The sequence below is a fragment of the Bacillus rossius genome, chromosome 17 (assembly GCF_032445375.1).
Source record: "Bacillus rossius redtenbacheri isolate Brsri chromosome 17, Brsri_v3, whole genome shotgun sequence".
In the NCBI taxonomy this organism is placed as follows: domain Eukaryota; kingdom Metazoa; phylum Arthropoda; class Insecta; order Phasmatodea; family Bacillidae; genus Bacillus; species Bacillus rossius.
In genome coordinates this window covers 9,737,426-9,751,183 of record NC_086344.1, presented here as the reverse complement: position 1 = coordinate 9,751,183, position 13,758 = coordinate 9,737,426, and the positions used below count along the sequence as shown (strand labels likewise).

Sequence of the window (13,758 nt, the reverse complement as noted above, 5' to 3'; positions counted from 1 at the left end):
CCAAGGCAGGACCTCCTTGAGATGCCACATTGGAGACAGGGAAGTGCCAGTTTCCTGCTGGGTAGCCGAGGACCTCCATGAAGACATGATACTGGGGCAAGACTGGCTTATTGAACAAAAGGCTGTTATGGATTTCGAAGCAGAGCGGATATGTTTTGGAAGAGCTCCACGCCAAACCCTCTACTGGGTAGCCTGGCGAGTAACTGAGACATCCCTACCGGAACTATCGTTGGCAGACCTACAACAAGCCTTCCCTGAGTCTCTTCAACAACAATTGGTTGATATGCTCCAGCCCTATAGAGTTGTATTCATGCCCAATGGAAACCTGCCACGAACTTCAAGTGCATGTCACCAAATCACGCTAAAAGACAACCGTCCCATCTACTGTAGGCCGGGGGATCCTCCACACCTCAAGCGGAAGTTGATTGCAGAACAGGTGGCTGAAATGCGGGAGGCAGATATCATAGAGCCCAGCCGGTCTCCATACAACTCGAAAATTGTCATAGTGACAAAAAAGGACAAGACACCACGCTTCTGCATTAACTTCCAGCCGCTGAATGAGGCGACAGTCAGTGCAGCGCCCCCGGCAGTAAATATCCACGAAACGCTTAAAGCCATTGGGACAGCACGGGTATTTTCCACCCTGGATCTTAAATCAGGGTACTGGCAGATCCCCATGCACCCAGACTCCAAGCATTTGACTGCCTTCACCACTCCGACAGGGGAGCATTATCAGTTCAAAGTCATGCCCTTCGGCCTGAAGAACGCCCCTAGTACGTTCCAGCAAATGATGTCACAGGATGTATTACCGGACCTCATTGGGCAATGCTGCTTTGCCTACCTCGATGACATTATTATTTTTTCCAACTCTTGGGAGGAGCACCTAACCCATCTAGCACAAGTACTGGAACGGTGTCAGTTACACCATCTAACTTGTCATCTAAAAAAATGTCACTTTGGAAAGAGCCAACTGGAGTACCTGGGACACATCGTATCAGCAGATGGAAACGAAGCTAATCCAGAGAAAATACAGGCCATCATGGAAGCTGAAGCGCCCAGATCGGTACGTCAAGTCCGGAAGCTAATGGGTCTCTGCAATTGGATCCGGGAATTTGTACCACATTTCTCTAGTATCTGCCAACCCATTACCGATCTGCTGAGCCCCCAAGTGCGCTTTCACTGGGGGGCCGAACAAGCACAAGCCCTGGCAGACCTCCGCAAGACATTCTCCCAGATCAAGAGGCTAGGCCGACCCGACCCAACCCAGCCATTCACGCTACAAACAGATGCCAGCCAAAAGGGACTAGGAGCGGTACTATACCAGGAACCGACTCCGGGAAACCGAAGGATCATTTCCTATGCCAGCACCAAGCTATCACCGGCAGAACAAAAATACCACAGCAATGAGCTGGAGTGCTTGGCCATCATGTGGGCCATCAAGCGATTTCGGCCATACCTGGAAGACCAGCATTTCACGTTGCGCACCGACAACAGGGCACTTACGTGGCTGGGATCCATGAAGGAAGGTAAGGCGAAACTCGCCCGCTGGGCATTGATGTTACAGGAGTTCGATTTCACCATTGAGCATTGCGCCGGGAAAGACAATGAGTTCGCAGACGCCTTGTCACGAGCACCCACAGGACCACCACTGGAAGATGACTTCCAAGACTACGACAGGATGGTCGCAGACCCGAACCCACTCCCTCCAACAGCAACGGAAGGGATGAGCCTACAACAAACAAGGATCCTAGGAGAAAGTCTCTGCCAAGCCATAACACAGGGTCAACAAGCAGACCCAGGCATTTGTATGATGGTGCAGCGCTTGCAGCGCATACATAATACCCCACCTTCTGAGCAATCGCCCGCTGATCAACAGTTTGCTCGCACCCACCGCCTCCACCCCACTGGCCTAGTGAGATGGCCTGACAAGGGGGTCAACCCGCAACTATTAGTTCCCCGAGCCTTAAGGGAAAGGATAGTAAGGGAATACCATGATGCGGATCTCGCCGACCACCCCGGCATGGCGGAAACCCGGAGGGCAATACAAAAGGGATACACCTGGGACGGGATAAAGAGGGATGTGGAAGAGTATGTAGGGCAATGCTATCGGTGCAACACGGCCAAAGCACACCGACCTGCGGGGCCCGACCACCTTCATCCTCGCCGCCCAGAGAAACTATGGGAAACAGTAGCAGCCGACCTCATGGGGCCATACCCCACGAGTGCCCGGGGAAATCGGTTCCTATTAGTGGTGACCGACCTTTTTTCCCGATGGGTGGAGGCATTTCCCTTAAGAAACTCTAAAGCACCAAGGTTAATACAAACCTTGGAGAATGAAGTCTTCTCACGCTGGGGATATCCCAAACAGATCCTTACAGACAATGGGAAGCAATTCACCGGAGAACAATGGGACAAAGCCTGCAAGCGATGGCGAGTGAACCGATGGACCACCGCACTGTACCACCCCAGGGGGAACCCCACCGAGCGAAGGAATCAAGAAATTAAAAAGGGAATACGGATTCGGCTTGGGGAAGACCACCGCCAATGGGACTCGCATATCCCATCGATATTATTCTCCCTTCGGAACAGATACAATGAAGCACTCGGCTGCAGCCCCAGCCAGTTGCTGCTGGGAAACGAACTTCCCCGACCGGGAGAATGGGAGTTACCCACTACCCAACCCCAAAAAGCCGAAGTCCGACAACAAGCCGCCAGAGAACATCAGTCTCAATACCACCAAAGGGTTCACCCTGCGTCTCCTGAAGGAGTGCAAGAATCAACACTCCAAGTAGGGGACTGGGCCTACTGGCGGACACACCCAATGTCCTCACAGGGGGATAACTTCTGCGCCAGCCTCTCCCCTAGGTGGCAGGGACCCTACCCAATAGTGGGGAGACGCGGGCAAGTGCTCGCCCTAGAAATGAATCCTCAGAAGACCATCAAGGTCCACCAAAAGGACCTACGAAAATCCCCACTAAGGGATCCCACCGGAAAACCTAACTCAGGCCCAGATAACCTCCGCAAATCCCCATCATTAGGGACGATGTCATCAGGACCACAGGACACTCGGCAAGAGGAAAACACCACTCCAAGAAGACACTCCAGTCCATGCCAGAGGCTACGACCACGGGATCGCCTCACCAAACCGGCACGGTACCGGTTGTCATAAAGCGAAGTGTAGTGGCCAGTGTAGAGGAGCCAGCCCTGGGACTGAAGCCCAGCGTGCTGACTCCTGGCATGTGCAACGATCCCAGTCAAGACCACAGAGGGAGGGGGGCGAATTGTCATACCCACCATTTTGGCCTCGGCTGGTATAATAGCACAAGCCCCAGGTGTGCCACCCCTCCTACACACTTTATGGGCAGGACATTTAGTTCGCCACCCGCCCCTAGATGGCAGACAAAGGGGAATGTAAAGTAAGGTGACTCTGTCTACCTGCCCCGTCTAACTCAGGGCAAATATGTAAATATATGGTGTTGTGACAAGAAACTGTTAATGATACAAGTGAATGTAAAGAGTTTTGTAAGTCGAATATGTATGCACAGGAAGGGTACAGATGTGCCCTCCCTACTGAATATGTACATATTTTGTATATTTACCCTGGCTGAGCTAAGCCAAGCAGAAAGCTCTTCCCAGTATTTCTGGGCCAATAAAAGTGACTGAATACTTGAGCAGTATTGTTTTAGGCAGCGACCTCTCTGGAGGACCGCTCCTCCCCCTTCCTTCCTTTGGTAGTCAGCGACCTCTCTGCAGGACCGCTCCTCCTCCTTCCTTCCTTCTCTGGTAGGCAGCGACCTCTCTGCAGGACCGCTCCTCCTCCTTCCCTCCTCCTCTGGTAGGCAGCGACCTCTCTGGGGGACCGCTCCTACCACTCCCTGCTCTTGGGCAGCGACCTCTACTCGGGGACCGCTCCCACTCCTCTCCTCTCCTCTGCCCCTCCATGCCAAAAAGGGCCGGCCGCAAACGCTCTCGCCAGCAGGGAAGACCCGGGAAGGAGACCTCGGAGGAGCTGCTGAAGCCGTACCAGCGGGGCTATTTCACGGGGCCGACGGAACCCAGCCCTACCTACCATCCCGAGGTCCTTGGGCAGTACTCCCCTGTTCCCTACTCCCCAGAGCACTCGCCCTCTGCGCAATTCCTGTTCCCTCATCCCCCTACCCCCGTCTCACCTCCCAGCTCTCCTGCTCCTCCCCTCATCCCCATCGAAGTTCCTCCCCCTCCCAACCGCCGCCCCCCGAAGCCCTACACGGCCGGTGACAGCCCTCGGGACCCGCGGCCGCAACCCATCTCGGCCAGACTGGCTGCACAGCTGCAAGAGCTCTTCGGCCCAGACGCCTGATCGCGTCGCTCCTCGGGGGTTTTTACCCCCACCTAAACCACTCCAGGGTCCCCCGCAGAAGCCCGGGACAAGTCAACTACCAATCACAAACTGTGAAAGTGAAAGATCTACCATGTCACAAGAGAGATTAAACTCGTTAGCGGTGATTTATACAGAACATGATCTTGTGAACAGCATTTCATTTGATGGACTCATTAACTTGTTTTCTGCTAAAAAGGCAAGGAAGAAATTTATTGCAAAGTGAGTTAATAAATATGTAATTTTGATTGGTCGGGATCTGCAACTCATAAAATTGTGTAAATATTTGAGAACGATTTAAGACTTTCGTAAATGAAGCAGAGAAATATTGGGGGTGGGTGTTGGCTATGAAATATTACTCCATTTCAACTAGAAAATTAGTTGTTATACATTATTTTGTTTTCCCTGCATAAATATGTTAAATATGAGTTTTTCATATCTGAAAATTATCACTACAATAAAAAAAGGGGGGGGGGCCTCGGAAAATTGTTGCTCCAGGCCTCCCATTCTCATAAAACGGCCCTGAGGTACAGGATTAAAATACGCTGAGGTACTAAACCATTAGCTTATTTCTTAGCTTTTTTTTACATTTGAATGTATCATACATACATGTTTTTGATACTTTAGGTAAATAATTGATTCTAATAATTATAATGGATGTAATATTAATTACATTTTTATTACTTCAAAGTTATCTTTTATCAAGCATTTAATTATATTATTCAAATATTTCAAGGAATGATATATATTTTTAATTTTTATCGAACTATTTTTATGAATTACCTACTTATAAAGGTTTTTTTTTTTTAGGTTCCAAGGTGCAATAAAATCAAGGCCTGGTTTGGTTACCATGTGTTATTTGGTAGTTCATTTATCGATTAAACTTTTATTATTATTAAATGTTATAATATTATTACTTTGTTTAGGTTCTTCATTTGATAATATTAATATTGAAAGTTTTTTTTTAATTTTTTTTAAAATTATATATATATATATATAATATAACATAATATAGGCTAATGTAATTATATTAACATCTATTCACTAGTTATAGTGGAAGAACTGTCGGTGTATAGGTTTAAAGGCGAATGAAGAAAGAGCATTCGTATTTTATTATTTTTATTAATTTATTGAGGTTTTATATGCATGCCACTTTCGAAGGATGCCGCCCCTCGTATCGGTATCCCCAACTCGATCGGTGTATATTTGTACTGCGGATGGTTTACGCATGCGTGGCATCTCTCTGGTATGTTGCGGACCGTACAGAGAACTCGGCCGGCACGTGGCGGCGCACAGTGGGGCCAAATCCGAATTCCCTGGCCAAAAGTCAAAAAGGTTTGACAGTTGGCGCGAATTATCGTACTCGGGGGTTTTCGGGGTCGCTGAGTTCAAATCCATTGTTGTTACATCTAAATTCGAAATATTTACTTCGAAATTACTTCGAAAACGGCGAAAATGTGCCTTTGACGCAGAAAACATGTGTATTTGCTGGGTTTCTGAGGTCCCTAATTGTACACATTTAAATGTTACGTCAAAATTTAATAACATTACTTCGAATTTTAATCAAAATTACTTCGAAAATACCACAACATTGATAGTAGCGTTAAAAAATTGTCCCCTGAATGATTTCGAGGTCGCTGAATTCAATTTCTTTATTTTTACATAAAATTCTAACTAGTTACTTAGAAACTACTTTGAAACAGCCAAAAAGAAGCATTTGACGCAGAAAATGGGATTTTGTTGGGTTCCCAACAAAACTGATAGCAAATCTGTTAATGTTGCTTTCAAAATTCGAAATGACTTCTCCGCAATTTGTTCGGAATAACGTACTCGTTCTACATCTCAAGCAGTACAGGAGGGCTGGAATATGTGTGTCCCACTTGCTGTGGTCCTCACCCAACCGGTTGACGGAGCTGCGCCTTGATCTCCTGGTTCCGTCTCTCAGTTGGGTTGGCCCTCGGGCAGTATGTGGGGGTAGTGTGGTGGTCTACTCCCCACCTTCGACATGCCTGCTTCCACCTGGCTCCTGTGAACTGGCAGCCGTTGTCGCTTAAGACCACCGCCGGGTAACCAAAAATGGGGTAGACCTCCCCTTCCAACAGGGCTATCAGCATGCCTGAACGGACATTGGAGATGGGGTAGGCCTCCACCCACCTGGTGAACAGGTCTGTGACAACCACAAAGAAACTTTTATCCTTGCTGCTCCAGGGATAAGGGCTAATAATGTCTAGTGTTATGGTGTGGAAGTGGTACTGGGATCGTCTGGGATGCTGCTGCTCCTCGCCATCCGACCTCCTCGCTTTGCAGTGTTGACAGTGAAGACACCTCCCTATGTACTCCCTGACATCCCGGATCACCTCTGGCCAGTGGAATTTGGTGTGCAGCACCTCTGCCGTCTGCTCCGCTCCGGGGTGCCCCGCGAGATGGTAGTCGTGGAAGTATGCAAGAATGGCAGCTCGAGCCCCCTCCGAGGCATAGATTCGCCACGATGCATGTCTGCAGGTGCCCTACTCTGCAGGACCCCATAGACCACCCTCGGGTACGGCAACACCTGGGTGCCGCAAACCTCCACAGCGTCCTTGGTGGTAGCGTCTCCCCGCTGCACCTGCTGAACCGCACTGATGAGGTCGGCTAGGGTGTATACTTGTTTGGGACTGGGGTTCTTGGGATGGTGTGTCACTGTATACAGGGCCGCACACCCGGATGACTCCCCTATGGAGGAATGGTCCTGAAGGGGAACCAGGTTCTCCCAGGACCCTTCATCCTCATACAAATTGATCGGGTCAGGGTGCTGGGAAAGCTCATCAGCGAGCTGGTTCGCCTTCCCCGGCACATGCTCAACTTGGAAGGCGTAGTACTGGAGGGTCATGGCCCACCTAGTAAATTTGGACTTATGCCCCTGCATTGTATTCAGCCATCTGAGGCATTGGTTGCCCATCCTCAGGGTGAACTCCTGAACTTCTTGCCTTCGAGGTAGTGCCTTTAGCGGCTGACTGCCCACACTACCGCCAAGAATTCCTGCTCATTTACATCATAATTCCTCGCAGCCGGTCCGAATTTGGAGCTGGTGTACTCCAACACACTCCGCTCCCCGTCAGGGCCGTCCTGGTATAGCACCGCCCCCATGCCCACCTTGCTGGCATCCGTCTGCAGGTACAGAAGCTCCCCTGGTGCTATACGTGAGAGGACGTGACTCTCCCGGAACAGGCACTTGATGGCAGCCATTGTGTAGTCTGCCTCGGCGGTCCACCTGTACTTCGTCTTGGGCGAGAGTAGGTCTTTGATAGGGGCAGTCACCGTCGCACTGTCTGGGATGAAGGAGCGCAGCCAATTCAAGAGGCCCATGAGGCACTGCAATTCCTTCCTCGTGCATGGGGCGGTTTTAGTCTCTATCAGGTCCAAGTGCTCTGGCAGCGGCCGGCAGCCCTCCGCATTGACGATATGTCCCAAGTATCGGAGCTCCACTGCCCCGATGCAGCACTTACGGGGTGCACATGTTAGGCCATGCCTGGCCACCTGCTCGACACCATGGTGAGGTGTCGCACATGGTCCTCCCACGACTTGGACCAGGCGATCACCTTGTCCAGGTAGGCTGTGACGAATTCGCCCACGACCCCATCCAGGATGCGGACCATCATGGTATGAAACATCGTGGGGGTGTCCATCAGCCCGAACAGCATGGCACAGAACTGGAATATGCGGCCATGCAGGGTGGTGAAGGCTGTTTTGGGGCAGTCCTCGAGTTTGACTGGGACCTGCCAGTAGCTGCTCTTTAGGTCCAATGATGTGAAAATGGTGGCATACCCCAGCCAAGCAAAAGGCATCTGCAATGTTTATGAGGGGTGGGGGTGCAGGGATATTACCGAGTTTATGGGCTTAAAGTTCACACAGAACCGGAGAGAACCGTCTTCCTTGGTGGCCATAACCACTCAGCTATTATAGGGGGATTCACTAGGCTCTATCACCTCATCCCTGAGCATCTCTGCAATCTGCTCCTGTATGGCTTTCTGCTCGACAGGTCCAAAATTATGGTGCTTCACGAAGACAGGTTGATGGGACCGGGTCGGGATAGAGTGCTCTGCCATCGTCGTTCGTCTCAGCATGTCCTTGGCAGCGAAGACTTGGGGATGCTGCGACAGCATGTCCTCAAACAGGGTGATGTACTCAGGGGGCACATCATTGGTGATGTCTTCCAGTTGAACTGGATTAGAGGGAAGGGTGGGAACCGTTCGAACCATGCCATACACCGTGCGATGGCCCTGGCGACCAACGTGTAGCCTACCTTGCCGGATGTCGATGGTGGCATCCTCCTGGACCAACCATGGTAGGCCCAGGATCAGCTCATCTCGGAGTCCTCGGACAACCAGGGCACTCATCTGACTAGACTGGGCATGTACGTCGATGGTTACCTGGGCGCACCCAGCTGTGGGCACACTGGTCCCCTCGGTGGCCAGTAGGGCGGTCCCCTCGTATGGCTCCAGGTCCCCCTCCGGCACCAGATGGGCGGAGATGTACGAGTGACTCGCCGCCGTGTCCATCAGGCTAGGTACAGGGTGCCCGTTCAGGAGCACCGGGACTCTGAGTAGCATGGCCTCATCGTCACCCAGCTGTCCAAGGTGGGCAGTTGCGCCTCCACTCATCGCAGGGGCTTTTGGGGCATTGGGCGACTGGGTGGGTCGGGCCGTGCCTGCCGGTGATGTGATGCAGGTGGCCGCAGGTGCTGACACGCTGCTGACATCCGTTGGCTGGTCATTCCTATCTGCTATGAGTCTGGATGGAGTTGCTAGTCGGCAACATTTCCCTCGGTTCACCTGTGGTGGCTGGTGCTGGTCAGTCGGGCGGGTGTGTTGGGGACAGTGGCTGGCTAGATTACTGCCCCCTACTGGAAGTTTCCCGGCAGGTGTCCTTCGACCTTCATATTCCTCCATACCTGCTCTCATGTCGGACAGTCTGCATGCCAGTGGTATTGCTCAGAGGGGCAATAGCGACACCGGGGTGGCCTGCTGTCACTCGTGCTTCTGTCCGCATGGCGCTCGTCCCGCTGTGCCGCTTGGTCCGGTCTGGCCTTGGGTTGCGGCCCTGAGTGACATGGGGGAAGCTGAGGCATGTAGGGCAGCACAGCCAAGGTGTCCTCTGGTGCCACCTGCCACTGAACATGCGCCTCGTGTCTCGGGAGTGACGGCGTCCTCACTTCCCATACGGCACGCAAGTCACCTTCAATCTCCCTTGCCAGCTCGACAAACTCGGACAGCTCCAATTCGGTTGCGCCCCGCAGGAATGGTCTCAAGTTCGGTGACAGCTGCTCACAGATGAGTGACAGTATCTCGCTCGGCGGCCTCCCAGTATACAAATGGTAGATAGAGACGCAGTTTACTGTGAATAAAGGCTTCGACGCTTTCACCGTCTGCCTGTGACATACAGTAGACAGCTGCTGATGATAGCTGGCCCGCGCCTGTGGCCCGTAGAAACGCCTCTCACATGTCCACACAAATTCCTCCCAGTCCGTGAGGTAATCTTTGGTGTCCGTACACCAAGTCCGTGCGCAACCCCGCAGTTGTCCACTCACTCTGGACACCCAACTGTCCCGCAGCGCCCTCGCAAATATGTCGCGATGTGCAGCTAGGAACGACCGCGGACACTCGTGCACTTCCCCCGAAAATTCCGGTAACAAGATCGTGCTCTCCGTCACTCGCATCACTATTGGTGAAAGACCGTGTCATTGTCCGTGACTTTCCCGTGTCCCTGCCTGCTTCGCTGTCGTGTTACAAGGGCAGGTGCACACTTCACTGTCCTCGGTTTTCGCGCCTTCCGGTTTCGCGGTAAAAACCAGTCCGCACCACTCACACCTGCCTTTCCCTTCCGGCCCTTTCACATCGGAGTTCATGGTGACACTCTTCACCCGATACCACAGAGCCCGTCGGCGAGCTCGAATATTATCCTCTGCGCGATAAGCTCGTACGCGAAGATGCAGCGACACTCGACACTGTTGTATGACACTCCTCCCATGGCTCGCTATCTCGCCGTGCGATACGATCCCGGCATGGGATGCGACGCGTTATCGCCCGTTGTCGCATCGCCCAGTCGAGCCCGCTTCCGCAGCACACCACCCTGTTTCCTGTGTGGTTAATGGCCCGTCCTACGACTCTGTACGCCACTGCAATTATGCACTTTTGTCTGTTGCACTGGGTAAAGATTGGGGCCACACTAGTTGGGCGCCACTTGTCGTCGTCCAGGCTGAGCCCCTGTGGCGTACTAGGTGCTCCGGCTGCTCTGGGGTGGAGGGGTTCGAGCCATGTGGCCGTGTCCTCCCAACTCCGCCTCGCACACTCACACAATCACTAGCTCCTCTCGCTCGAGGCCGATGGCTGCGCCAGTGGAGCTCGCAGCGGCTAGCAAAATAAAGGCGCTAATAACAGTTTTGTTCTTAACTTCTTAAATAGATAGAGTTGCCTTGAATTTTAAACGCACCATCGTTTGATGTGTTTGTCATGTCTTTAATTTTCGTTTGTTTGTGTCGTATGCATTCCTATATATTCATCCGATTGTGATTAAATTTTGGTGAGTTGTTATGCCCATGTCTGTGAAGGTTTCTGAGATGGTATAACTATTTTGCAATAGTTGGAGCACAAATCGTTTCAAAAAATGTGTTTATTTCACATTATATAGCAGCACTTCGTCTGTTTTTGTTGTATAAGTGTGCACACATGACACAATTTATTTAAATATAAAAGAGACAGTGATAGAGTGATATAGAGAGAGACAAGTTGAGGTATAGTGAGGTATAGAGAAAGAAATGGGATAAAGAGATATATAGAGCTATATAGAGATTTATATATATATATACTAGCTTTTGCCCACGGCTTCGCTCGTGTTAAGAAGTATTATTAATTAGGTATAGTTTTTGCGGCTTTACTTTTGTTTAGCGTGTGTAAAAAATTAGGGCCTACAAAACTTTTTTGTACACAATATTCTTAACTAATCTGTCATTAGGCGCTAAAACTATCAAGCTATTGGGTGAACTTACTCGTGAGCAAGCAACATAAAACTGTCCATGAGATAAGCAATGTTCTCTCAAGTCAATACCCGCAAATTTGAGATTTTGCCCCTGAGACTTGTTTATTGTCATGGCAAAGCAGACTTTTAGGGGAAACTGTAATCGCTTAAATTCGAACAGGTTATCATTAGGTATTAATGGGATTCGTGGTATAAATACAGTTTCCCCTTTCGCACATCCAGTTAATATAGTGGCTTCCACTATATTGCAATGTAACGCTTTCACTTGCAGTCTCGTACCGTTACAAAGTTTTGGTGGTTTTAAATTTCGCAACAACATAATTGGAACGCCCACACGCAGAATAAGCTTATGATAAGGCAAACCCGGCGGTTTAAATGAATTTAAAATTCTACAGGGAAATTAGTAGCGTCATCTGTATTAACCACAGTATCAATCGAAGTATAGACCTTTTCTTCGCCCTCAAACGACATGAGCAGGATATCGTTGATAGCTGCTGCTTGATAGTTCTTTGGAGTAAGTATGGCACACTCACATAACCATTCAATAGTCTTGTCATGTATATGAATAATGTCTGGATAAACTTTAGATAGCAATTCTTTAACCGTAGTAACAACTGTGCACAATTCTTCCGGGATGGTTATCATTCCATCAAACGATGGAAAATCACCATTACCGATTTTAAGAAGGAAATCTGAAAATCTACCAGCAGACTCATCCCCGCCGAAATGTGCTCTCATATTTTTAGAGCTTAAGAATATTAACCTGGGGCCACAAATTAGATTTCTTAATGCACGACTTTACTTCGTCAGCTCTGGTTCCTTTTGGCACCACTGGTAGAGTCTGCCGAAAGTCTCCGGCCAGCAAAACTGTTACGCCACCCAATAATTTTGTATTACCCCTTATATCCCTTAGTGATCCGTTTAAGGCTTCAATACCACCTTTATGAGCCATCGTTATTTCGTCCCACACGATTATTTTTGTACTCTTTAAAACTTCAGCAAAATTACTTTGTTTGGAGATGTTGCAAATGGGAGTCTCGGCAGTGATTAAATTGAGTGGTAACTTAAAAGTAGCATGAGCAGTTCGACCACCTTCGAGTAATGTAGCAGCTATGCCGGACGACGCCACAGCCAGGGCAATGCCATGAGTACTTCTTACTTTCGCCAAAAGTAAATTAATAAGGAAGGGTTTACCAGTTCCACCTGGAGCGTCTAAGAAGAATATTCGACCGTCATTTGCATCTACACTTATGATAATTTTATTGTATACTTCCTGTTGCTCGTCATTCAAGGATGCTTCATTTTTTCTAACTGCGTCTTCTAAGGCCACTGTATCGTAACTGGTCTCCTTCACGTACTCTCTATTTTCAAAATGTATTGATGTTATTGACTGAGGTAATCCATACTCTTTAAGAGGACGGCCGCCTAATGATAATACGGCATCCTCTAATACAGACAGGCATTTGTTAAATATCAGGTCCGATGAGTGCTCTACATCCACGTACCTTGCCTTTCCAGTTGTTTTTTAAAGTCTTCAGAAAGGTATTCTTTGTATTTTTCCCAAAGACATAAGGGATCGGAAACCTGGCAGAACAATAAAATGATAACAAAAAGCTCTCGAATCATATGCGGTGTTTGACAAAGTGCTGCCTCTTCAAGAGCTGAATCCAAGTGCCGATCATCTTCGAGTAGACCTAGAGCCTTGCACGCGGATTGGAAAGTGGGATGTAAGTGACCATCTACAATTTTCAACGCTTCAAATGAAATTGGGCCTCTGATATCATGTAGAAGCAATCGAAGGTGGTAGCATTCTGTATTGTTTGGATGAACAGTATAAACCCTACCTAGAATGTGTTCTTTTTTGACCCCTGACCATCCGTCAACATTCACTCCTCTCTTCCTTCTCTAAAACGATCGCCTGTTCCAAACGTAATACGCAGGGACTTCCGAGTATAGCAATGTTTTTGCAAAGTCATCCACGTTACACAGATAGAAAAAGGAGAGGAGTGTAGTTGTAGGAGGACTATTCAATTTGTCGTACAAGTTCTGCTCATTAAAATAAATTCTCTGTCCATTTTCTGAATGGACAGCAAGGTGCACTACAGGAGGAAAACGCTCATGTATTGGGAATTCAAGGATTCGCCAAACTGCTTCAGCTGAACTTATATATCGACCACTTGCGCAGTGGCGTAGCGTGCCATCTCGGCGCCTGGGGCGGGAAACCCATTTTGCCGCCCCCATTCTATAGGTGCTTAATTAAAATTAAATTTCACATGCAATGAGGTACCTTTTATTGAAGTTAAAATAGGATGAGCGGTTTTACAAGCGGATTCTACGGGCCTTATGAGCAGCGAAATCAGAAATAACTTTGTCAAAATCAATATTAG

The 13,758-nt window shown here is 49.3% G+C and overlaps 1 protein-coding gene across 2 annotated transcripts in view; it reads right to left on the bottom strand.

Annotated features, from left to right (window-relative positions):
• The window catches only part of LOC134541024 (uncharacterized), a 52,354-nt gene that overhangs the window by 35,220 nt on the left and 3,376 nt on the right, over window positions 1-13,758 (bottom strand). The window contains exon 1 of one of the 2 annotated variants that reach the window (XM_063384163.1): window positions 8,767-9,444. The exons of the other annotated variant lie outside the window; for it this stretch is intronic. Coding sequence (XP_063240233.1) covers window positions 8,767-9,297 — 531 coding nt within the window. The 5' untranslated portion in view covers window positions 9,298-9,444. Of the gene's footprint in view, window positions 1-8,766; window positions 9,445-13,758 lie in introns of those variants that run through there. 2 annotated transcript variants of the gene reach the window in all.